Genomic DNA, 24,543 nt, shown 5'->3' on the forward strand with positions numbered 1-24,543 from the left:
CGTAGAAATAATTTTTTACCTAATTGTATGCATTTAAACACAGATGAATTTAATACTCCTAAGGATATTATTAATACTTTTGCGAACTACTTCTCTAGTGTTTATGAAAACTATGATAATATTAATGTAAATTACAAGCAGCAAACTCCTCCCAAAGTTCTTATTTCTTCACTACATTCTTGCTCTATCGATTTATTTGAGGTATTTGAAGCATTAGGTTCATTAAGTTCCAATTCCAGTCCTGGGCCCGATTTAATTCCAAGCATATTCCTAAGAGAATGTAAATTTGTCATTTCCACGCCATTACATTACCTATTTAATTTATCACTCTCTCTCGGGCTTTTCCCTGATAGCTGGAAAACTAGTTTTATTCGACCAATTCCTAAATCTTCATCTGATCTATCCAACATTGCAAATTACCGTCCAATATCCTTGCTTTCTCTCATACCTAAAATATTTGAATCAATAGTTGCAAATAAGGTATTATCTGTTTTGAATCATGTAATCATAGATGATCAACATGGTTTTCGACGAAATAAAAGTACGATTACTAATTTGCTAAACTTTCGAAATTTTATATCTGATGCTCTTTCTCGTGGATCGAATGTTGATGTCATTTACACAGACTTTACCAAGGCGTTCGATAAAATTAACCATAAAATCTTATTTACTAAATTGAAACAAATTGGTATTTGTGGCTCTTTCTTATCCTGGGTCATCTCCTTTATTGTAGATCGTCAGCAAATAGTAGCTTACAAAGAACACTGGTCAATTCCAATTCGTGTTACATCAGGAGTTCCTCAAGGGTCCCATTTAGCACCAATATTATTCCTTATTTTTATTAATGACATTCATTTCCATAATTGCACTAAATTAATGTTTGCCGATGATATGAAGTTATTCCGTATAGTTGATAATCAGAATGATTCTGATTTACTTCAGCTCGATTTAAATACTCTCTATGAGTGGTGCATTAACAATAATTTTACTCTTAATACTAAGAAATGCCAGATAATGACATTTTCCAGAGCTCGAGTTATTTCTTCATTTGATTACAACCTTAATGGTGAAACACTCCTTCGGACTATGGGGGCTATTAAAGACCTCGGTATTTATTTCGATCCTAAACTTAAATTTGACAGTCATATTACCAACATTGCTAACAGGTCAAATAAAATCCTTGGTTTTATCCGTCGTAATTGTGCTGATTTTGACGATTCATTAGCTTTAAAGTCTATTTACTGTAGCTTGGTACGCTCTATTTGTGAATATGGCTCAATAATATGGTCTCCTTATCAATCGGGTCATAAGCAAATCATTGAAAAAATTCAACAAAAATTCCTACGTTTCCTTTCATTTAAATGTTCCATAATCAGAGAACCCCATTCTTCATATACTCCACTACTAACAATTCTCAACCTCGAAACACTTGAACAACGTCGTCTGCGATTAGATTTGTACTTTTCGTATAAACTTTTTTCAGGAAATATGGATTGTCCTGAGTTCCTAAGTCGCTTCTCCTTCCATACCCCTATTTGTAACTCCCGGTCTAAAAACACTTTCTATCTAAACACAGAAGTAACTAATTACGCAAGCAATACTCCCCATCATAGAATTATGAAAACTATAAATAAATTAAATATCGATCTGTTCATATCACCAAACTTCAACTCATTCAAAAATTATTGTAATTCCTTACTTGTTAATTCATAGCTATAAGTTTATTAAATAATATGTATGTAATAATTAATATTGTACCTACCTTTTTTGTTTTTCTTTATAATTATTCTGTTTATGTATATTACTTTAACGATCGATTGTCGTTATTATTATTATTATGTATGTAATTGGGCCTGGCCCGTTTAAAACTTAAATAAATAAATAAATAAATATAATAGGAAATGTCTTAACCGACTTAACCTATATAAATAGCACAAAATGAGTTAAAATATTTTTTAAATGCTATGGTGTATAGAAAATATTAATTTAAACATTCACTGAAAATTACATGTACACACCGTCATTTTTATAATGTTACACTAAAACCTTTGGGCATTAGTTTTTTTTTGTTTTTCTCGGCGATTTTAGAAACTACTGGGATTTTTAAATTATGACCTTCCAAATTCACCAACTAGATTCTAGCAGTTGAAAATCAATGTATCATTTCAACCAATTATCTAGTGTACAGCCAAAAGAACAAAGTTAAAAATCAAACATCCTTTGTAAAATCAATACATTCGTCGCTTCGCTCAGAATCTAAAAAATTACGAAATCCGACTATTCTTTAGAACAGTGGTATTCAACCTTTTTGGACTCGTGACGCACTTTTTTATGCTTTTAGGCCTACATTTTTCACGACCCACGTCGGCTTTGTAGAATAACAAAAAAAAAGCTAAAATTGCTTAAGCTTTGTAGTAGTACCTACTATTATAAGTGGTGCATTAATCTGATATATTCTATAAGTATGTAATATTTTGTTTTCCCCGAATCCCGATTATTTTGAAAAATACTGGGAATTTTCAATTTTGATCTTCAAAAATTCAATTAGATTTTATACTAAATGGCTTCGCTCGGAATCTAAAATTCAAGTCATTCTATCTCTATTATCTAGCACCTAATGGTTAATAACTAATAAGTAATAAGGGAAGGATGGGTCTAAAGTTTGAATCAAATAATTGATTGTTGCAATATTAAAATATCCATTGACCATTTGATTTACTAACAACTTTTGGAATAACATTTTATTATACGTATACAGTGACAAAAAATCTTTATCAGCCAAAGTTGCCACTTGCCCACTATAACACTTATTGGGTGGCCAATTTGTCTGAAACTATACGCCATTAAATATTCTATGTTTTTACTTCTTTAATCTTATCTACACGGTGCGCGGCTGACCATATTCAAACTAATACAATTTAAACACTGAGAAGATTCTGATTAAATAACACAAGATTGAATAAATATAATTCTAATAAGTAATATTTACTCAGGTATCTCTAGTGAAATTTATTACCACTTCCCTAAAATCAGTGACGTGAAAAATCAAAAAAATAATATTTAAACACAATAAATACGTGAAACTAGACAAAATCATTTGACCAATGACAGTGATAACATAATTTACAACAACTCCGAAGTGTCACGTGTTTGTAGCACTAAACAGTTGAAAAAACTCTAATGATGGTCACTTTACCCGCACTGGCTACTTTATTCTTCTTTCCCTAAATATTAACGCAGGGATGGCAAATCTTTTAAACACTGCGTGCCCAACATTAGTAATAACCGTTTTTTTTTTAGAGCGTGCCACGAAACAATATTAAAAATATTATATTTTGTTATACTATAATTTGGTTGTATAATTAATGCATTAATATAAAAAGGTTAGTTTAGGTTATTATAGGTCCTATAATATTCACGGAAGCAATGCGAAAGCAGTTCCCGCTGCGTCGTCGATTTCAAACGGAAAAAAAAGGTCCTATAATATTAAATATTAAAAAATATATAATACTTTAATGGTAAACATTTTCGAGTGCCACCTCTAGGGCACGCGTGCCATGGATTTGCCATCCCTGATGGCTGATATATACCTATAGTTATGACTACAATATCAAACTCTTATAAATTAACACTCTTATCAAAACTAACTATAATGGTTCATATCAAAAATATCAACAAAATATGAGCACATTAAATTTTGTTTTCATTCTATTTTTTTTTTAAATTTACTATATTATTCTGCTATCGTATTTTGATTAAATATTTTAGGTATTATATAACAGATTAATAGAATCGTCGTATTTTAATTGTTTTATATAATACATACACCAATCAATTGAATAAACATGTGTTCTGTAAATAACAAATTTTTATTTTTCAAATTAACAGTATGAAACATATTTTTACACAAAGAAAAACTGAATACATGGTAATAAATGCATGATATAATATTCAAAAAAATATAAAAAAAAATTATAAAAAAAAATAATAATATAATAATATAATATATATATATATTGAGTACATCTTAATGTATATATATTATATAAATACCCGCAGGAATGATCAGCAATAAAACAAAAAAAAAAATGGCGAGGGTCAACTAAAAGGTTGCCGGTGGAAAACGACGGACGTCGGTACAAAACTAAAAGAAAAATGTAAAAAAAAATGCGACGAAGCACAAGGGTGCTCGAAAAACCAGAGTGAAATGAGGCGGCTATCGAGGGTCACGTGGGATTGTAGAGGGTTGGAGTGGACTGGGTCGAACTTCGCGACTGTTCGATGCCTGCAGCGACGCGAGCGAATGGCGGCAAGACGGTGCCCAAAAAACATCCTGGATCAATGCATCTCTCACAACGGCGTCTCACCACATCGCGGTACCAGAGTACCACTCTAATCATTATTATTCGGACGACAACAACAGCAGAACAACATTCTGCCGACCTTGAGGAGTCGGTTCCCCAGTGCTGACATGATGGACGGCCTGCGACGATCTTGCAGCGGTTGTTCTGCTGCTACTGTTGCTGCTACTGCTGCTGCTGACTTCACCGTGGCCGTGGTCACTGACGGTTCGAGCACGTCACCGTCACTTTTTGCTACGTCTATAGCCGTGCTTTGAACTGTCTTCTCAATTTCTTCCGACTGATTCACGCTCTTGACCTCTAGGACGTCCGGCTCATAATCTACGTCCAACGGCAGCTGGTTGTTCGCCGTTGTTGTTTGTCGCACGTTATTGGCCAAAAGACTAGGTGCAACGCAATCACCGTCATTTTTTGTTACGTCTATAGCCGTGCTTTGAACTGCCTCCTCAATTTCTTCTGACTGAATCAGTAGCTTGACCTCTAGGACGTCCGACGGCAGCTGGTTGTTCGCCGTTGTTGTTTGTTGCACGTTATTGCCCAAAAGACTAGGTGCCACACAATCACCGTCTTCAGAATGCCGTGCTATCGGTGGCAAGTATTCAACTTCCGGAGCACTGCTAAAACACCGCGGTAACGGCGGAAGGTGCTTACCGTACTTCGTGTTGGCGTTTCGGATTTCTGACGCGACTTCGTCAAACTCCAGCAACTTGTCCAAGACGCTCCGTACACAAATCCTCGGCGCCACCGGTTGTTGTGATGTAATACTGCTGTCACCGCTCGAAACAGACGACGACCGCTCGTCACTCGGACCCAGAGAAAGGGGTGGTAAATTCAGTGACCTCTGAACGGCGGCTTTCAGTAAGTCCTGAGCCACCTCGTCCAACACTTTTAAATCTGCCAAAATCAACGTCGTTGGTTGTTGGCCACTGAGCTCACTGATATCACATACAATTGTAGGCCTCGTGGCCAGTGTAGGGTCGTCCACCCTGTGCTCTTTGTCTTCCGACAAAATACTGCATCCGTTATGGCGGGTGCTATGCTCGCATTGCTGCAAACTCCCTGCAACAGCCGGAACATTCAATTGTTCTGGCGTTATAATATGGTCCGCTTCTGTGAAACTTTCCATGATGGTTTGGTTTAAAAATTCAGAAATTGAATTTCAAGATATTATAATTGAGTTAAATTATTTAAATAATTTATGAGACAAAAAATAGTTTGGGTAATGCCTCGTAGTAGACTGAAACAAAATTTGTTATAAGACGTATGAATAAACATTCAGACGAATGTACATATCCATGACAAAGAAATAAAATATTATAATATTATTGAACATTGAAAATAAAATAGGTATATGGCTAATTAATTTTCAGCCACATTACATATGTGTATTTAAAATGATGATTGTAATATTCTTACATCTCAATATATGGTTCAATAATAATTCGTTTACATGTACGGTTAGCCAAAAGTGGCATTTTGAGTTGACAACTCTACAATATAAAATATAATATGGTCTCCTCTAGCGTCCACGATATTCGTGTACTGTGTAGATGTGTTATACGCGGTCCGAGTTGTGCAAAACGCGCCCGCTAGTTTGACTTAGCGGACCCGTTGACTCCCCCCATTTTTTGGGGGTTTTGTACTTACGTCCGTCGTTTTCCGTCGCCAACGTTAGTTGGCTCTCCTCGTGATTTTTGTTTTGTTTTACCACCAACCGTTATTGTCAGTACATATTATAAAAATTATGATGTATCAAGTTATTGTATGTATTCAGTATTTCATTGTGTAAAAATATGTTTCATATTGTTATTTAAAAAAAATTAAAAATTAGTTATAAACAGAACACATGTTTCTTCATTCCACTGTTGAATATATTATGTAAAACAATTAAAAGGCGAAGATTCTAATAATCCATTCTATAATGCCTAATATATTTAATTAAAATGCAGATCGGGTGTTTAAAATGCGGTAGTGTAGTAATTCAGTAAATGTGAAAAATTTTAGAATGAAAACAAGATTTAATGTGCTCATATTTTGTAAATATTTTGTCGAGATTCTCGACATGAACCATAGTTGTTGCCTTGTTGGTCTTGGTGTTTGATATTATAGTCATAACTTTATTTTTTATAGTCATGATTGTATAATTAATGTATTAGTATAAAAAGGTTTGTTTAGGTTATTATAAGTCCTATAATATTATATATATTTTTATTATATTATTACATATTATAATAGTAAAAATTTTCACGTGCCCACAAAATCTTTTCGCATACCACCTCGGTCACTCGTGCCATGAATTTGCCATCCCTGTATTAACGCAACGTATTCAAAATGGTAGCTACAGTTCATACATTCGTAGTCTCGACGCCTCAACCCTTTTAATCAAATTGTTGGTAGAGTACAAGTTGCCTTTACAATAATGCATTTTTGAAATTTGATAAATTTACTTGGTTTATCGGTTAAATGACAATAAAAATGGAAAAACGAATTGTCCGGAAAAATAACTTTAATAATAGTATATATTTACTAAGTTTGAGTGGTCGTCATCAGTATTGTCATTCTGCACTAGTTGAATCAAGGTGGATATCACTCACCTTGCGTTGAATGTATATGAGAATAAGATTGCTCTATGTACGAGATTTGTATGCCTAACTTTGGCACATAACCAACTCCATAATGCCTCTATGTATTGACTATTGAGTAGATATATACCAATGAGCGTAATCGATACATTTTTGTCTGATAATAATTTCCGAGAAAACTTATAAATTAACCCACTAAATGTTAAACTCAACTTTTTTTTTGATTTCATTGTGAAAATGGAATACATTCTATAAAATAGGAAATATAGGTATACCTATATTATTTTGTAAATCAAAATTTTCCGATGTGTTTTTTTTTTTCAGTATATAAGACGTCAAAACATTAAACATTTTTATTTTTTACAACTTATTCTATTCATAATTATTCATCCATAGTCCATATTTCAAATTTTATATAAAAAAAACACTGAAAGTGTCCGTAAAATTGAAAGTATACGTACGAGTGTTTAGTATCTCGTTAAAAAAGAAACACTATACATATACCAATAATTGTATAAAGGTGCGTATAATATGCCATATGCGTATAGTCGCGTGTGTATATATAAACATAATAATATGTAAAAGTCGTTATTTTCGTATCGTCGTGTGGCTGCAATGTGTCGGGGACTGCAGGGGTGTCGTGGTTGCCAAGACGCGCGTGTCCGAAAGCTCTCGTGAAACTTGGCGCGAGCGTTGTACATAAATGCGGCTGGTGAAAAAAACGGACACGGTTGAAACGAAAACATCGCCGACCGCAATAAATATATACCGGCAATATTTATACTACACCTAAATACCTTACTTTTCTAATATTTCGTCTTATTATTTAGCCAGTCGGCCTTCTCTCTGTTTCTCCGACTCTCGTCCTGCTATATCGTCTTTGGACCGCATACATCGCACAAGTACGCAATAAAATAACAGCATATATATATATATATTTTTTACTGTACACACAACGTAATATCATATACTATTTAGCACGTACACCCCACACACGTATTAGTATATATTACACATCCACGCGTGCGCCTCTAAATTATATATTTATACCAAACAATACATATACATATATGTGTTCAAATAATGTATTCGAACCCGGCGCGCGCGTGTTCGGGCCTGCCGAGCGTCCTAGACACGTACGGACGGACAGACGCCAGCCCGACACCACCACACACAGGTTTCCGCTCCGTGGCCGAACGCGCGCGCTGCACCTGATGACCGTACCAAACAGCCGCCGACTGCCGAGCCGCCGCCGCAGCCGCCGCCGCCGCACATCACGTGCCGCCGTATATTATTATAATAGTCTCGCGACGAAATTCCAAAACGCGCATTCTTGGACCGCATTATATAGACTTTTCGTCTGTAATATATAGGTATACTACTCGTACGCACACACGCGCACACACACACACACACACACACACACACACACACACACACACACATAAAGCGCTTAAACACAATACACCTCCGATGTACTTAAAACGCACTCGTATATGGTATATTATACAAATATAATGCTGCAGATAGGATCGTTTCGTATACATTATCAAGGTACCTACACAATTGTTGTTGATGCAGCGTCTCGATACAATATTATTATAATATAATATGCGTATAATATCAATATGTCATACCTGTATATATTTGCAGGTACCAGCTATTGTGTATGCGTATTAAAACATCATATATTTTTATACAATATTCTAGTTGTCGTACCTACATTTTATCGATCGACGCAATCCATTATTTATCCTTTAATATAATAACATGCGTCATTATAACATATTTATCTACTTACTCAGTTCAGATTTTTGGCATTAAATGCGTTAATGACAATATTTTCAGATATTATAATTATTATGTCTTTTTTATAAGGAGTGCGCACTCACCGCTCCAGGGATGTTATACATATAAACTTCTTTTCTCCAAATGAGAACCATACAATTTTTAATCCAAGTCATTGAGCAGATTATTTTTTAATCATGGTTGCGCATTGAAATCGAAATTGTAATGAGTAGTTCTTGAATAATTAAACTTTAAGCAGTACCTATTATATTGTATAGTATAAAAATTAAAGATAATTATAAATTTAGTTTATTTAATGTTTTATACAAAAAATAATACAAACAAGATGTAATCTTTAGTCTAATATTAAAATATTTATTGAAATGTTATCCTTTATAGATTCCTAATATATTATAACTCTGAAACTTTTTACTCGTTCGAATTTTTAATTCGTAATCATCTACTTAACTATAATTTACTGTAAAAAAGAGAGGTTCAAATTTAAAAAAAAAAAATTGATTTGTATCGAAGTTATTTTTTAAACGCAGAAAAAATAGTATAAGAATTTGAGAAAATAATGATCAAAAATCAGAATTTGTGTGTTTGGTTAATTACCCTGTGTCTATGTTGCTATGATAATATATAGATGGTATACATGTGTATATGATAAACTATATACATAGCAACATAGGTAAAGGGTGATTCACTAAATATAAAAATTCTGATTTTTGGAATATTTATGTATACTTTAATACTTACAACTCACAACTTACTTAATGTATAATCCTTATTTGTTCGTACCTATAACAAGACTTATGATAAATGGATCTACTATTGTATCGTAGGATAATAGGATGCAGGAAAAACGTACCTCCTGTGCGCACAATATAATTGCGATTTGCGGTGTATCTATAATAATATATAGATATTATTATTTCATCATATAATTAGTACTATAGTACTATATTTTCTTTTGTACTTGTGGGCCAATTTCGATCTAGAATTATCCGAATAGTGCTGCATTGCAGCAGTACCCATAATAAAAATTATACTATATAATATGTAGTAACCTATACTCTATACAGCATATAGTATTGTACCTAGTATGTATTATATATAGGTACACGCCGTGTATAACAACATAATAATATCGAAGCGACCCCCGTGTTACTGCGTGCGCGTACCTACATATAGGTATGTATATACAATGTACAGACCGATATACACGATTTTCATACACACATATATACAATATGCATATATGCATATATATATATATGCGTATATAATATAGGTACAGTGTATATACATAATATATGTACCCACCGATGCAGACCGACTCCCACGGTAGCAAATGCCGGCGGCAGGATTTACTGGATATGTCGTGACGGCCTTCTGTGGGAACGCGGCCAACTTATATTATATTATATATTCGCTACCTAACGCCGTAGCCGCATAGCCACTCATCGCTAGGTTTTACATAGGTATATGTATATATGTGTATATTTATTTTGTATGTAATATGTATATTCTATATCATATACAGGTACATGATATGAGTGTGCTTGTGTGTGTGTAAAAAAACTTAGCAGTTGAATTCCGATTTATTGACAAACAAGGCGTTCCAATATAGATAGCCATTAGGTGTATTTGCAGATAAGGTAATAGAAATAGTAAAAAGACAAACATTGCTTAGGCTTACTTTGTACTCAATATTATGAGTGTATAATAAAACTTTTTTTGTATAGAGGGTACATTTTGTTGCATTGTTGTGAGAATGTTAAATAATAATCAAAACTTGATATCTCTGGAATTATTTGTAGGTTATTATTCTTCAACATTTTTTACTGTATTTATTTGTTCATCATTATTGTATTATTATTGTACAGATCCCTCTCGAAGACGATGAAATGATATGAACTGCCATCAAGTTCAAACGTTTAGATAACCTATTATTTTTATTTTTTATTTACGAGTAAAATATTTTTAGTAATTTTAATATATGGTTTGAATTCCTTATTAGTCATTACTCATTGCCTATACCAAACTTAATTTTAATTTCTAATAATAAATATTTATAAGCTTTAATACTGTGTTATATTAATTTTTGTCATTAAAAAAATATAATCAATTCGAGGTTGTTATATATAAATTGAGGATTTTATGTTTCTATTTATCTCCTCCGTCAACCATTCTATTATAAATAAAATATCAGTATATCACTACAAACAAACATCTTGTATTCACATGTTCTAACAAACATCTAAATTCAACACAATCAAAAGGCCAGAGCCGTATAACGGAAGCGTTACTTTTTGATATATGTCATTATTATAGCCAGATTTGCTTACATATTAATGATATCATTAGTATTTTCACTTTTCAACCCTGGTTGGTATTAACTATTAGGAATTATTATTGTATTTTTTTCTTTATCAAAATGTAAGCAATAGTCGTTTAAAAGCACTCAAAAAATGTAAATTATATTTACTACATAGTAAATAAATACAGAGGTAATAAATGTTGGGTATATTGAACGTAGGTTCTTGTAAATAAATAATTGTTAAAACGTATTTATTTATCCTGTTCTCTGTTGAATATTTTCTTTTTTTATTGTTTGCGGGAGGGGGGAGGGCATAAAAAATAGCATTCATTCGCGAAAAACCTAAATACGTCACAGCATAGGCCTGTCTGGTTTTATGGAATTGAAATCTGGAGTTTTGCCAAACATACTACTATCAAATCAATTCAGTCATTCCGATAAATTGCCCTAAGAATACTAGGTAACATAGTATACTTAGTACTTACCCAAATAATGTATGGACGTTTCACTAAAATTTAAATACAAACTACAATTCCCTTGTATATCCTTATAATTGAATAATAATAGCCAATAGCTATATAAATGTAGGTAGGCAGTAACCTAATAATAAGTATATTACGAAGCTGGGCGCTAAGTAACGAAAAAGTTATAAGTTATAAGTTATATTAAACAAAAACTTTACAAAAGACCAATATACAAAAAATTAACATATCATTTACAAGCAATAGAATATTTTGTTAGAAAAGAAGCACTTGTTTGAATGACAATTATAAAATAGATAGATCATCAACTTTTTGCTTCACCATTAACCTTATGGTATATATTGAAGCTTATAGATTAAACAATACATGTTTTTTGAATCTAAGCATTTACTGATTTACTTACTCATACAATTAATCAAAAATGTAATACAATATTGAATGTTTAGCGAAAAAAAATAAATCCTTAAAGAAAAATAAGTAATATAGGTAATTATAATATTATAGTAAGTTCTAAGTATCTGCAATATACTTAATAATATAAAGTTATTAAAATTTATATAATATAAATAAATTCCGCAATATTTTTATGTATCCTAATTTAAAAGTAATTATGTGAAATATGAGCCCAAGAAGCCAATATTTTAAACCCCACCAATCAAATTGAATGTTTTTATTTTTGTCAAAACTGTTTTGAAATTAATATAGGTACCTACTCTTGTTAAATATTTGCTTTTATTAAAACCATTTGGTTCCAATCTCTAAAGATCAGTCGTGCTGACTGCTGATAAAAGTTTATAACCAAATACACTAGACTACGCAGTACGTACCGGTCATAACTCACAATTATCAACATACTGTACCACACCACTTATTTAAAATGGGACTCAATAATAGCTAGCATTGTTCCGTACCAAACTGTGATGAAACTTTGTGAGATATATTGCGATTTGCATCATTTGCTTCCCAATTTTACATCTCTCTCCAGCCATAGATTTCAATTAAAGAGCTTTTTTTTTCCACTCTCGACATCAACATTTCTCTTATTAATGTTTTTACAGCCAATAATGTAATAATAATTAAACATATCCTTAAACTTTATATTGCAGACAGTTTAATAATTTGATAGTGTGAGCTGTACCTATTTTATTTTTGTCAATATAAAAATGTTTATGTACTATATTATTTATGGTAATTATGAAGATATAATAATTTTATGTTACAATTTCAAAAAAAAAAAAAATTATAACCCTTGCATTTTGATCAAATTGTTATTCAATATTTTTTCCCTATGACTCAACTCGTAAACTATATAAATAAGTATAACAGAAACTAATAAACAATAAGTATTTAAGCTCTTAAAAGTTAAAGGAAATCTATGTTTATCGTGATGTACAGATATTATTTTTTATTATAGTATATACTGGTACTAATTAAATGTTAAATTATTGTTTTTGTAATATTCTTTATTATGGTGGTACAATGACAACGATTTACGATTATGGGACCATTATTTCAAACGTACTGCAATATTGACCGGCACCAAAAATTTGACCATAACAATACTTAGGGTGCACAAATTCCTCTGTCTGCCTACTCAAATGATGTCCCTGCCACTAATAGCTAATTACACGAGAAAGAAGTGACTTATTAGAGACACTTTTAAATATATTATAGTTCCAATATAATGTAGATTTGCTATAGCCACAGAACCACTATCCAAGTGTGTTTACTGAATTAAAAACTATCCATTTTATAATTTACAGTAAACATAATATATAAACAATAAAACAATAAAACAATATGTTTATAATATATATAATATATCATCTGATATAGTGTGTTATAACTTATATTATGTATGGTAAATTGCTAACCAGATGTATAGTTTAGTCCCTATAGATGTTTTATTGTAACAATGGGCTCCTCTATTCCTTAAAATATTTCGAATGTCGATGTTATAATTATGTTACATGTGTGCATTAATAAACATACTGATAATAAATAATAATAATATTATTATATACAGTGCGGTAATTATTACAAGATATTTGTGGATTTACCATTTACATTCCTTGTTTACTACAGTCAATGACTATATATTTATATACTAAGAAGTAAGAATAGTCTAAGATACAAGATATCTATACTAATATACTACTTGAATAAGTAGATATATTATACTAGGTATAGATATTTACTTCAGATCATGTTTTTTTAGAAACATGATTATTATTATGCATGTATTTGAAGTTTGAACATTAAAGTTTTTAATAGTTCGTAAAAATAGTGACGTGTAAACTAAAAACATTTGTAAGACATACACTATCTATACAGCGTATCGACTATAGACTATCAAGTAGCATTAACACAACTGTAATGCAAGAGCCATGCATACAAAATGATATTATGTCATAGGTACCGATATATGTATCATGCAGTATAGCGTACACATATAAATTATACTTAAATGATAAGTACTTAAAATATATATTTTAATATTTATGTCTATAAAGTACTAAACGTTAACAGCTAAAAGATATATTTATAAAAATGTACGTCTAAACTATCGCTCAAATTTGTTAATCAATAATCCACGACCAATGTCAGAGTACACAATGCACATGCAGTACTTTAATCAGTTAAGCTATCTTATTGTTGATAAGTTAAATACCTGCATAGTTTTTCAATTGGGTATACTGGTAGTTACTATTACAGACACTTATTTTGTACCTATTTATAGTTAGTTACTTCTACCATTGATTAAATAATCAGGTTACTTAATCAATGCCCCTACCTAGTATATTTAAGTTGAGAAGTAAAATTGTTGACAACTACATGTCAATTTTCAAATACACAATATGTAACAAGAAAGCAAAATTCAAAACATACTACAAATACTCAAAAGTAGGGCTAAAATCTTAAGATGAAATATTTTTTTTTTGATTACCTAGGAATATTAGTTTCTAGCTGATCATTGGCTGGGAAATTAAATGCACGTGGATTTACTCCTTCTTAAACCCCGTTAAATGTAAACTGCATGGAATTTTAACAGGGTTATTTGAGTTGTATTGACGAAATGTCCAAGCATAAAGTTCGACCCGGTCTAAAATTATACCCAATTATAATATCTATTTTCAGGCTGATATATTAACGAACATTTTGTGAAAATCGGCCGAAAACTGTGAATTTGCATAAGGGTCATTCACTCATCCGTGTTATGCCTTTGATTTTATATAGTATAAATTAAATTTATTAATTATAGCTGATCCAGGATGGGACCTCCCTTGACAATTTAATAATAATGCCTCTATGCCAGTGAATATCCGTCTTAAAATCCGTTAAATGTAAACTAAGCACACATATTTTTAACAATATTTTTGGTGGTTTTGGTTAAATATAAAATACAAGTCTAAAATTACTTATACCCAATTATAATGACTATTTTATTTTCCGTCATCAATGGCAAACCAAAACTTATAAAAAAAATATTCGTTTTTCGTGAGATAACAAATCCTTGTGTAAGCCCTTCTTTAAAATTCAAAATTTAAAAATTATCTTATGCAATCTTTAGTCTATACCTTATTACTGCACAATAATTATTTATAAATATTATTATTTTTATACTTTCATGTATTTGTAATATCAGACTTTTTTTCTCTGTAATAAAAACAGTGTAATTAAAGTAATTTAGTCATTAGTCGTACTTATATTAAGACGCAATCTTTCATTATTGACATTCACTCTACGTCTTGTCCGATTGCGTAAGCCAGGAAAAGGACTAAAAGAATGTTGTAAATGACAAGCTGAAGGATACATACATACACCACCAGTTCTTTATCAAATCAGGTATTAATTACATTTTTTTTTAAAAATGAATTATTATATTTCATTCCTTAAAAAAACGTTGTATCTAATCAGTGTAGTGGTTTCATCAGTCCATTTACAAACTATAATACCGATGAAATAATTACTCGAATGTAAACCGTTTAAGGCGTTTTCAATAACTGGCCATCATAAATGGAAACGAGGTGTTAATAAATCATCTTTGCCTATGACATAAGACTACTCATATCTGAGTATAATATATTAATATGATGATAACTATTACGTGAGATGAATACCACAACAATATTTCTCGTACACTCGAGAATACATTATTGTATTGTATTATGGAGAACGGAGTGGCAGAGTGGAGTAAGCAGGTGACAGTGCTGATGAGCAAATAGTCAGCGGTTCGAACTTCGGTGGGTAGTTTTTTCTCTGTGGGCTGACAACTGCCTAAGAAAAAATAACAGCCACCACCACCCTCACGTAAGAGTCAACGGGAAACCAGTATATTATGTAATGTTCCCAAGTATTTATATATCTACTCCAATAACTTTAATAAAAATATTGGGTACTGGACGTGCAGCCAACCAAATCTTAGTATTTATAATTTATACTAACTTTATTAGCTAGATAAAAAAATGTAATATTTAAATACAACTAATACCTATAAAAGTAATAACAGTAGGTAGATTACGCTGTTTGAGCTAATATTTTAACTTATTTTTATGAGAAAAATCGTTTACCGAAAATTATTCTGCTTAGAATCATTTTTTGGATGTATTTTGAATTTTGGCTAACCATTAGCAATCCATTGAATACATATTTTAACAAATTAATTTTAAAATCAAGTCATAATAAACTACATTTAATATACTGATACAACACAAATATAGACGTATTATAGCGCTAAACAACTAAACTACCTACTAAATTACTATTACGTATTAAATTACAGACTAATAAAGTAATGAGTAATAAGTAATCAGTAATAAAACAATAACTACTAACTAATAGCATAATAAAATAGAGAATAATAAATAATATATAATATTAATACATATATTTCAACAAATTTAGCCTGTTAAAACATTCATAGGCATTTTATATACATTGCTGTATTACTCGTATTCTTTAGTAGGTGCATATTATAACGCCTAACTGCAGGTGAAAGTAGTAACTACAAAAATCAAATTGTCTCAAAAATAAGGTTTTCTGTTTTTATTATTAACTAAATTAATTAAATGTCTTATATTATTCCAGAAATTCAAAATGTTGATCATTTTGGGATTGATAAATTATTTTCGACAGATTTCTAATAACTACGGAGTTATTACTTTTCACCCTATCATTATGCCCACACACAAATTATGAATTATGACTATTATATATTTATGTACCAACTATATTATGCATTAAATGAAGTGCGATATCATCAATTATCAATATAACCTAGCAATTTTAGTAGAAAATTTCCGGAACTACCTACAGTAACAAATCAATATAAATAACAAATATTTATAAATAATTTACATTATTTGTTTTGTAACAAAATTCTTAAAAATATACTTAGTAGGTACAAATAGGTTCTGCAAATTATAAAATCCGTTATAATAATATTGATGGAAGTACAGTAAGAACACGTAATATTTTGAGTCCTACAACACTCCTTATTGTAATCGCAGTAACTACAGAGTACACACACTAAAGCTTTTTACTGTAGGAATTTTGGTTTACTGCATATTTTTCTTAGACATGTAGCCATTAGGTAGATAAGATTTTTGTATATATATTGTAGTTAGGTACTACTCAGTACTCAGTACCAGGTAGTAATGTAGTATACCTATGACATTTTAAAATCAAATTTGTTGCATATATTTTGTATTTAACATTATTATAATTAAACTCAGAGTGCCAGAATGATTTAAATATTTAGTAAACAATATTTTACCAAAACGTCATTTACATATATGTTTTTTTTTAAATAATTGCAGTATACTCGGAAGTTTTCTTACGAAATATGTAATCGTTTCGTACTATTTGCCGGTTTGTGTATGTACTATGCATAACATTGTAATTATTTTCATCGGCCATGAAAATCTGCTTTGAAATCAAAATTTAATTCAAAATTGTTTAAGATAAAATCGGATAAATATGGGTAATTAACACACACACACCATGCGCCGTGATGTACACCAATTCAGTGGCGCCGAACCTCCATTAAGCTGGGGTGAACCCTGTTTAAAGTTACCACCTACCCACCCACCAAAGCCTGATGAAGGGGGAGGGACAATCTCTTCTCAACAGTTCTGAGGTATTTACCATACGTGTTCGACAGCACGACTGTACACTATATAATACCTATCATGTAGCCAGCAATTGGAATGATTTTTTTTCTCACAATCTCAACTTGAGTTAGTTTCATGAACATTAGAATCTCTAATGTTCATGGTTTGTTTGTTGCTCTCAAGGTTTCAAGTTTGCTTGTTGCCATTATGAAGATCATACAATTTATTATGGTATATTATGATCTAAAGACCTGGCAGAACTGAGTCGGTGAAATGATAACAATTAGATAAGATTAACTGATAACAGCCACGAAAACTATAATAAATCATAAATGAGTGATATTGTATATTTGTATACTGTATAAATAGTGTATAGTATTATTATTATTTATTAATAAATTAGTCATTACTCTTGAGTATAAAAATATAAATTCTTCGTTACTTACCAAATGTTATAAGTTATTATTTATCACTTTTTAGTCTTGAATTATAGTGCTCAATATAACCGTTTAAATATATACATACGTATAGGAATAAACTAATACATTTACTGTTGTCAATTAGTAATGAATTTGTTTTAAGCGTGAAACTGGTAGTGCGTCAATTTTGGGATATGATTTTGTATGCTTTAATTTTAAGAAGCCGGGACATTCTACCACTGACGTCCACTACCAATTACCAATGTAGTAATGGCCAGAGTGCCATTGACTTGAAATTAATTAACAAGATCGTAAAGAATGTTCTAAAGAAAACTGATATACCCAAAAATAAATGTTTCCTTCGCACCAACGACAAAACCTACTAGTATGTACATGTTTATTTTAATATTTTAATGACTTTATCGCTATTATTACTTAGTACTAATTTCAAAATTAAGCATGCATTTAGGCTTACACTACTATCTCCTTAAATATATATTTTAAAAATGTAAATTCTTAAATATTAACTGAATGCAATGCCTAAACATGTACTGTTTAATGACAGTGTGCACCTATACAAATCATTTCAAACAAATACACATTAATAGGTAAAAAAATACCCACAAATATTGTTTTATTACTTTATTATTATAAAAATAATAATACTAAATATTCTATAAGTTATTAGCTGATCCTGTGCACTTGGTTGCCCGTTAAAAACTATATGAGACTCGATAGCGATAATATGAGCAGTATATTATGCCTACCTGCTGTGGATGGTGGACCCCGCTTGATGAGTACTTTATATAAATAATATATTTGATTTTGATTTTGATTTTGGATTGGGTGATGAGTGGCTATAAGTGCAACTCAGCCACCTTGATAGGCAATGAACGAAAATTCAATTGTATGCATGCTTATACCTGATATGCCCAATGAACCACAGTAGGCAACCATTAAACCAAAAAAATTCCAATTTCTACTAAATATATTTATATTTCTCCTATAACCAATAGCAATCGTATATTAACAAATATTTCCTTCCTAAATCTTAAAAGCCCTGTTTGAGCAACTCCTCGGGTCCAATTATGAATCTAAACCATCTAGGGCGTCACCCAAACGCATACAAAAAAATTCATTCAAATCTGTCCAGCGATTTGGGAAGTGTTCTGTGACATACACATGTACAGTAGAATTATATTATATATAAAGATAGGAGTAAGAATTTTATCTAATAGATTATAATATATAATATGTTTTCCTAATCAATGCTGTTACCATCCCATCTTTTTTTTAAACTCTTTGTATTACAAAGTTTAAGTACAAATAATATATATCTTGAATTAGTGTTTTTTACTAGGTATGATATTGTACGATATCTTTGTACCTACCTTTCATTAATCTTCATTTTTTTTCAGTTTGTCTATAGCTTATAAAAGTAGACATTCTTTCATGTAATGTTATTTTCTGACTTTCTGTAATGTGGAAAAATCAAAATTATTAAGTAGAAAATGCATATCTTGCAATTTGTTAAAAAAATTTTTAATTTTAAACATAAATAAAATGCAAATTGTATTTCTGGAAAATAATTGCTAAAATCTTCTTTTATGATGTTATTTTTAATATAAATTTTATTTGTGCATAATCAAACATTAATGTATTTTTTTTTTAATTGTTATGTCCTACAACTTATTATTACCTATGTAATAAATTAAAAATTTTAAATGTTTTGTTAACCTATTTAAATTTTTTGTTTTAGCTTTTTACCATGTTTGAATATAATTTGCATGGCAATGTGCATTCCATCATATCCTCAAGTTTTAGCCTACAGCTTTTTAGAAGAACTAGCTGGAGAGTTTACAAAAAAATATGACCGTTTTAAAGTTGAACAAGCCTTGAGGCCCTACAATCTTATTGAGTTTGGTAATATATTTAAAATATTTTATGCTTCAAATTGTACCTACATAATTTAATAGATATAAATTACATAAATACTGAAACATATTATTAGTGCACAAATTGTAATGCTTAAAAAACTTTAAAAAGTCCCTTAAACACACCCACTATAGAAAAATGACATTAAAATTATGATTGGGCTTATTGTTAAAAAACATTATAGTTTTTATTTCCTATCCATGTAATTATTTTTCTTTGCTCGCAGTAAATTTTTTTTTTTTTTTTATTGAACTTGAGCCCGGCAACTGTGGCCATTAGCTATTAGTAGGTATTGTAGGTTTGTATTGATGGTTTGTAGGTTTTTGGTACGGTAGGGGGGAACACGTGTGTGTTTGTTTTGGCAGAATTTCGAATGGGGCACCCGTAGGTTTCTGCCATGCCCCGGGGGTGGGGGATGGCAGCACTTGTTCTCCGGTCACCGCAACTTGTCTGGAGAAAAATGCCGCCCGGTGGCCGAGGATCAAACCGTGACCAGCTGCGTCACAGCGGAAGCGTCAGACCACTCGGTCACCTCGTCCCCCGCAGTAAATTTATTACAGCTGCCATTTGAATCTCACAAAAATATAATGATATATATCTGAATCAAGTTTCAATAATCCCAAAATAATATTTTTAAATGATATTCTATTTTTAAAAATGTTATATGTATATTTTTTCATTTCTATATTAATAATGGTAAAACATAAAGGAACATTTTTCCAAAAACTAAGAAAGTTTAAAAAAAACAAAATTAAAAATAAGTACAAGTTTAATTTTTAAATTCACAGATATAGATATAAATACAATTTTGTGATCACACTATAAAAAGTATATTTATTATTTTACATTAAAGTTCATGTCCTAATTATTATTATATTCCTAAATAAAAATAGATGTTTAACTATGTATTAATATAATTTAGATACTACTATACATCCTATTCAACAAATGTATAATAAGCCACAACAACTGACATCCAGAATAAATTTGGCTGAAATTACTCGTGATATCACGTTAGATCCACCTCAAGAAGTATTTATTGTTGAAGAAAATTCTAAGAATAATATTCATACACCACAAGTTATTCCTCCGACTGTTCGAGGTAAATTTCAAAAGTGCAATAGTAAATATATATTGGTGTAGGTGCAATATAAATACAAAATACTTATAAATAATATAATTTGGTTTATTATTTTCAATACACTATAATTATATTTGAATTAATTTAAAGTTTTGTTTTCAAAAGAATTACAGAATAAGAACCTAATAATAATTAATTTATTGAAAACAACTATCAATTTTGTATAAGTGCTGCGTTTCAAAACACTGACAACTTTAATAAAGTTTTACTTTAAGTTCTCAACTTTTAAAGGTTTTATAAAATGTTGACTGAGCTGATTATATTATGAAATGCTAATTAGTAAATAAAAAAAATGGCTCTGTGAAAGGTGATGTTTGGTAGCAAGTAGGACTTAGTTTCTACTTTAAGAGGTCAAAAATAAAATTTTCCCAATACTTTTTAAAATAATTGAAATGTACACAAAAAAATACCTACATTTGTTTATACTATAAGGTTGTATTATTAATAAAATTGTTTAATAACCTTGGTTACAATGAATTTTGGACCGTTTTCGCTCAGAATTGTTTGTTTTTCATTGTATTTGTCATTATTTATACACTCATTACAGTGACATATTTAATGACGAGGTATAACCGAATGGTTATCAATTTTTTTAAATTTTTTGATTTTAAGTTTTAATAATATAGTTATAACTGTTAATAAATGAATAAAATGTTAATTGATACTTTTCTTAGATTTTGTGTAAAATTAGTTTTATTTCAATTTTTTATTAAATTAATTAGTAGACATCTGCTATATTGTGCATACAATACATAGCATCTCTATAGTTCAAACAATTTATCAATAAAAGAGAAGTCATTTTTAATACCTATGTAATGATCCTGAGCATAACTGCATAAGAAACACTATTAAATGCACTATTTTATCATTACTTTTGCATTTAATGGTGTACAATAATTATGCAGTGGATTTAGTGAATACCCAACACTGTACCTGCATTCTATATTTTGGTTTTACTTTTTTCAAACATCTTTGTTACAAAAAAAAAATATTTATTTTGTTTATTAGGTTGGGTAATTAATTTGTTATTAACAATATTTGTATTACTTTATTTTTTCAGTTGGACCACTGCCTACTTTAGAACCTTTATCTTTTATTGACAAAACGTCTTTAATTTTTACCATATGTTTAATTATACATAGTATTGTCATAGTAATGGATACTTGGAGGAGTTGGACTACTGAGGTATGAAGTATTTATGATAATAATAATATATTATATTGTATACAAAAAAAAGTTTTGAAAACAAATATGATTAGAAAAGGTGGACAAGTCTGGACATTTCGATCTTCTTACAAATCACTATTTTGAAATTTAACTCAATTAAAAATTAACTTGTGTTATGTTTCAGGAAGATGACTCACTAGATACTGGTTGGCTTCACTTTTGTAGTATTCTCTTCCGATTAGCTCAGATGTATGTTCTTACGCACAAGCAAATGTATAGATGGAAAAAAGGGTGGACACTGTTCTTAGTGCTATTAGGTATAGATTGGTTTCTGTATTTCAATGATGAACTATGGCAAGTGATTTTAGTTTATGTCATTACTACACTGACACATACATGCATACTTAGACGGAAAATTGCCATTAAATTACCACAATATCAGATTTAAGCATGAATAAAATATTTTAAATCCTATTTTATTATGATAAATGTGAATTAAACATAAAATGCTATTCTGTTAACAAAACATTGTATAACAAATGTTTCTTTTTCTACAAAAATTGCAATATAAAACCATTATTATAATCTAGTTTTTTTTATTCATTTATATATTATATTTATTGATATATATATTATTTATTTACAACTATTATTGTTCTATTGTGATAAAATGATAATAATGAGATTTATTAATCTTGTTTCAAGATAATTAACATTATACAATTATAAATAAGTGCTATTAAGTATATTTAAAAATATGGTATTTCTGTAATGCTGTATATACAGAGTGTCCCTTGAAGATTTACCCATTACAATATCTCCTGAAATAATGGAGATATCATATTTCGATTTTTTAGTAAGACTCACAGGGACAAGAACTAAAAATATTTCATGTTTTAATTTATTTTAGGGTTTTGCTAAAAGGTTAAAAAAAGTTTTTTTTTATTCAACTATTTTCAAAAAAATTGAATATTGCCCTTTTGTAGAGATCATTTTTTTAAAAATATTGTGTTTCAACATTTTATTTTTATTTAACTCTTAATTTTTAATACTTTTTATGGTATCGAGAAAAATTGCAAATTATTTAATACTATAGTGGTATCCAACACATGGCGCTTGCTCATATGGCCGCCAAATGTTTTCAGTGTGGCCTGCAATTTTTCTCAAAACTAGAAAATATATTAAAAATCAGAAGATTAATGAAAATAAAATGTCAAAACGTCAATATTTTCAGAAATATGAACTCTACAAAATGGCAATCTTCAATTTTTTTTGAAAATAATTAAATAACAAATACATTTTTTAACTTTTTACCAAAACATGGAATATTTGTAGTTCTTATCCCTGTGAGCCTCATTAAAAAACAAGAACTATCATGTCTCTATTATTTCAGGAGATATTGCAATGGGTAAATCTTCACATTACACTCTGTATAATTTGATTACATGTGTGCTCAGACTCAATATTTCAGTCTGTTGGGATTTTTGTTTGATAATTTATCTAATACTAATAAATTAGCCTCGATTGTGGTTTATTTTGAAAGTGGAAAAATTATATCACTTTTCATAAACTGCGGGGTTAATATTAGTTTAAAATTTTTTTGTTTTGAGATGATTTTAAGATTTTATTATATTTTTTATAACTGTTATTAAGACGTCTATTTTAGATTTCAATTTGTAAAATAAAGATATTTATGTAAATATAAGTTTGTAAGTGTATCTTTCACAGATATACTAAGTAAACTATATATGTTTTAATAAATATTGAAAAAAAAACATATATTATTATTACTGTTTACTACATACACCTGTGATCAGAATTTGTAACATTATGGTTATGAACAAATTCATTTTTGCCATGGCTTAAAATTAACTCAACAATAAGATATTGATATTTTCTACTGATACTTCATGCTTCTCATGTTCTTGAATTGAATTGAATTCCAACACCAATGTTAGGTTTGTAACAATAAACACGTCTAATTGGTAATAAAGTCTATATTATTTTTATAATAAAATATTTAAATTATAATGGAACTGAACTATTGTTTTTTTATGATTTTATGTTTAACAGGTAATTAATTATAATCAAAACACAGTTTTTTATTTACTCGGAAAGTAAAAAATTGTTATTTGCTCATTTAATTTTGTTATAATAGTTCAATATATTTAGTTGTTAATCAACGCTAAGTTTGTATTGCATAAAAAGTAAAAAAATTGTTATTAATAATTA

The 24,543-nt window shown here is 29.9% G+C and overlaps 1 protein-coding gene across 1 annotated transcript; it reads left to right on the top strand.

Moving 5' to 3' along the window:
• Positions 1-18,029: 18,029 nt before the first annotated feature.
• On the top strand, positions 18,030-22,896 carry LOC111027864 (vesicle-trafficking protein SEC22a-like). The gene is made up of 5 exons (XM_022306332.1): positions 18,030-18,453; positions 19,828-19,991; positions 20,926-21,105; positions 22,205-22,329; positions 22,496-22,896. Exons 1-5 carry the CDS (start codon positions 18,263-18,265, stop codon positions 22,757-22,759), a joined length of 924 nt encoding a protein of 307 aa, XP_022162024.1. The 5' UTR covers positions 18,030-18,262; the 3' UTR covers positions 22,760-22,896.
• The last annotated feature ends 1,647 nt before the right edge of the window (positions 22,897-24,543 follow it).

The sequence above is a fragment of the Myzus persicae genome, unplaced genomic scaffold (assembly GCF_001856785.1).
Source record: "Myzus persicae strain clone G006 unplaced genomic scaffold, MPER_G0061.0, whole genome shotgun sequence".
Taxonomy (NCBI): Eukaryota; Metazoa; Arthropoda; class Insecta; order Hemiptera; family Aphididae; genus Myzus; species Myzus persicae.

Coding starts and splice junctions, on each gene's coding strand:
- LOC111027864 (XM_022306332.1), top strand. CDS start 18,263: ATGATTTTGTATGCTTTAATTTTAAGAAGCCGGGACATTCTACCACTG. Junction 19,992..20,925: donor CTACAATCTTATTGAGTTTG/GTAATATATTTA, acceptor AATATAATTTAG/ATACTACTATACATCCTATT. Junction 21,106..22,204: donor TATTCCTCCGACTGTTCGAG/GTAAATTTCAAA, acceptor TTATTTTTTCAG/TTGGACCACTGCCTACTTTA.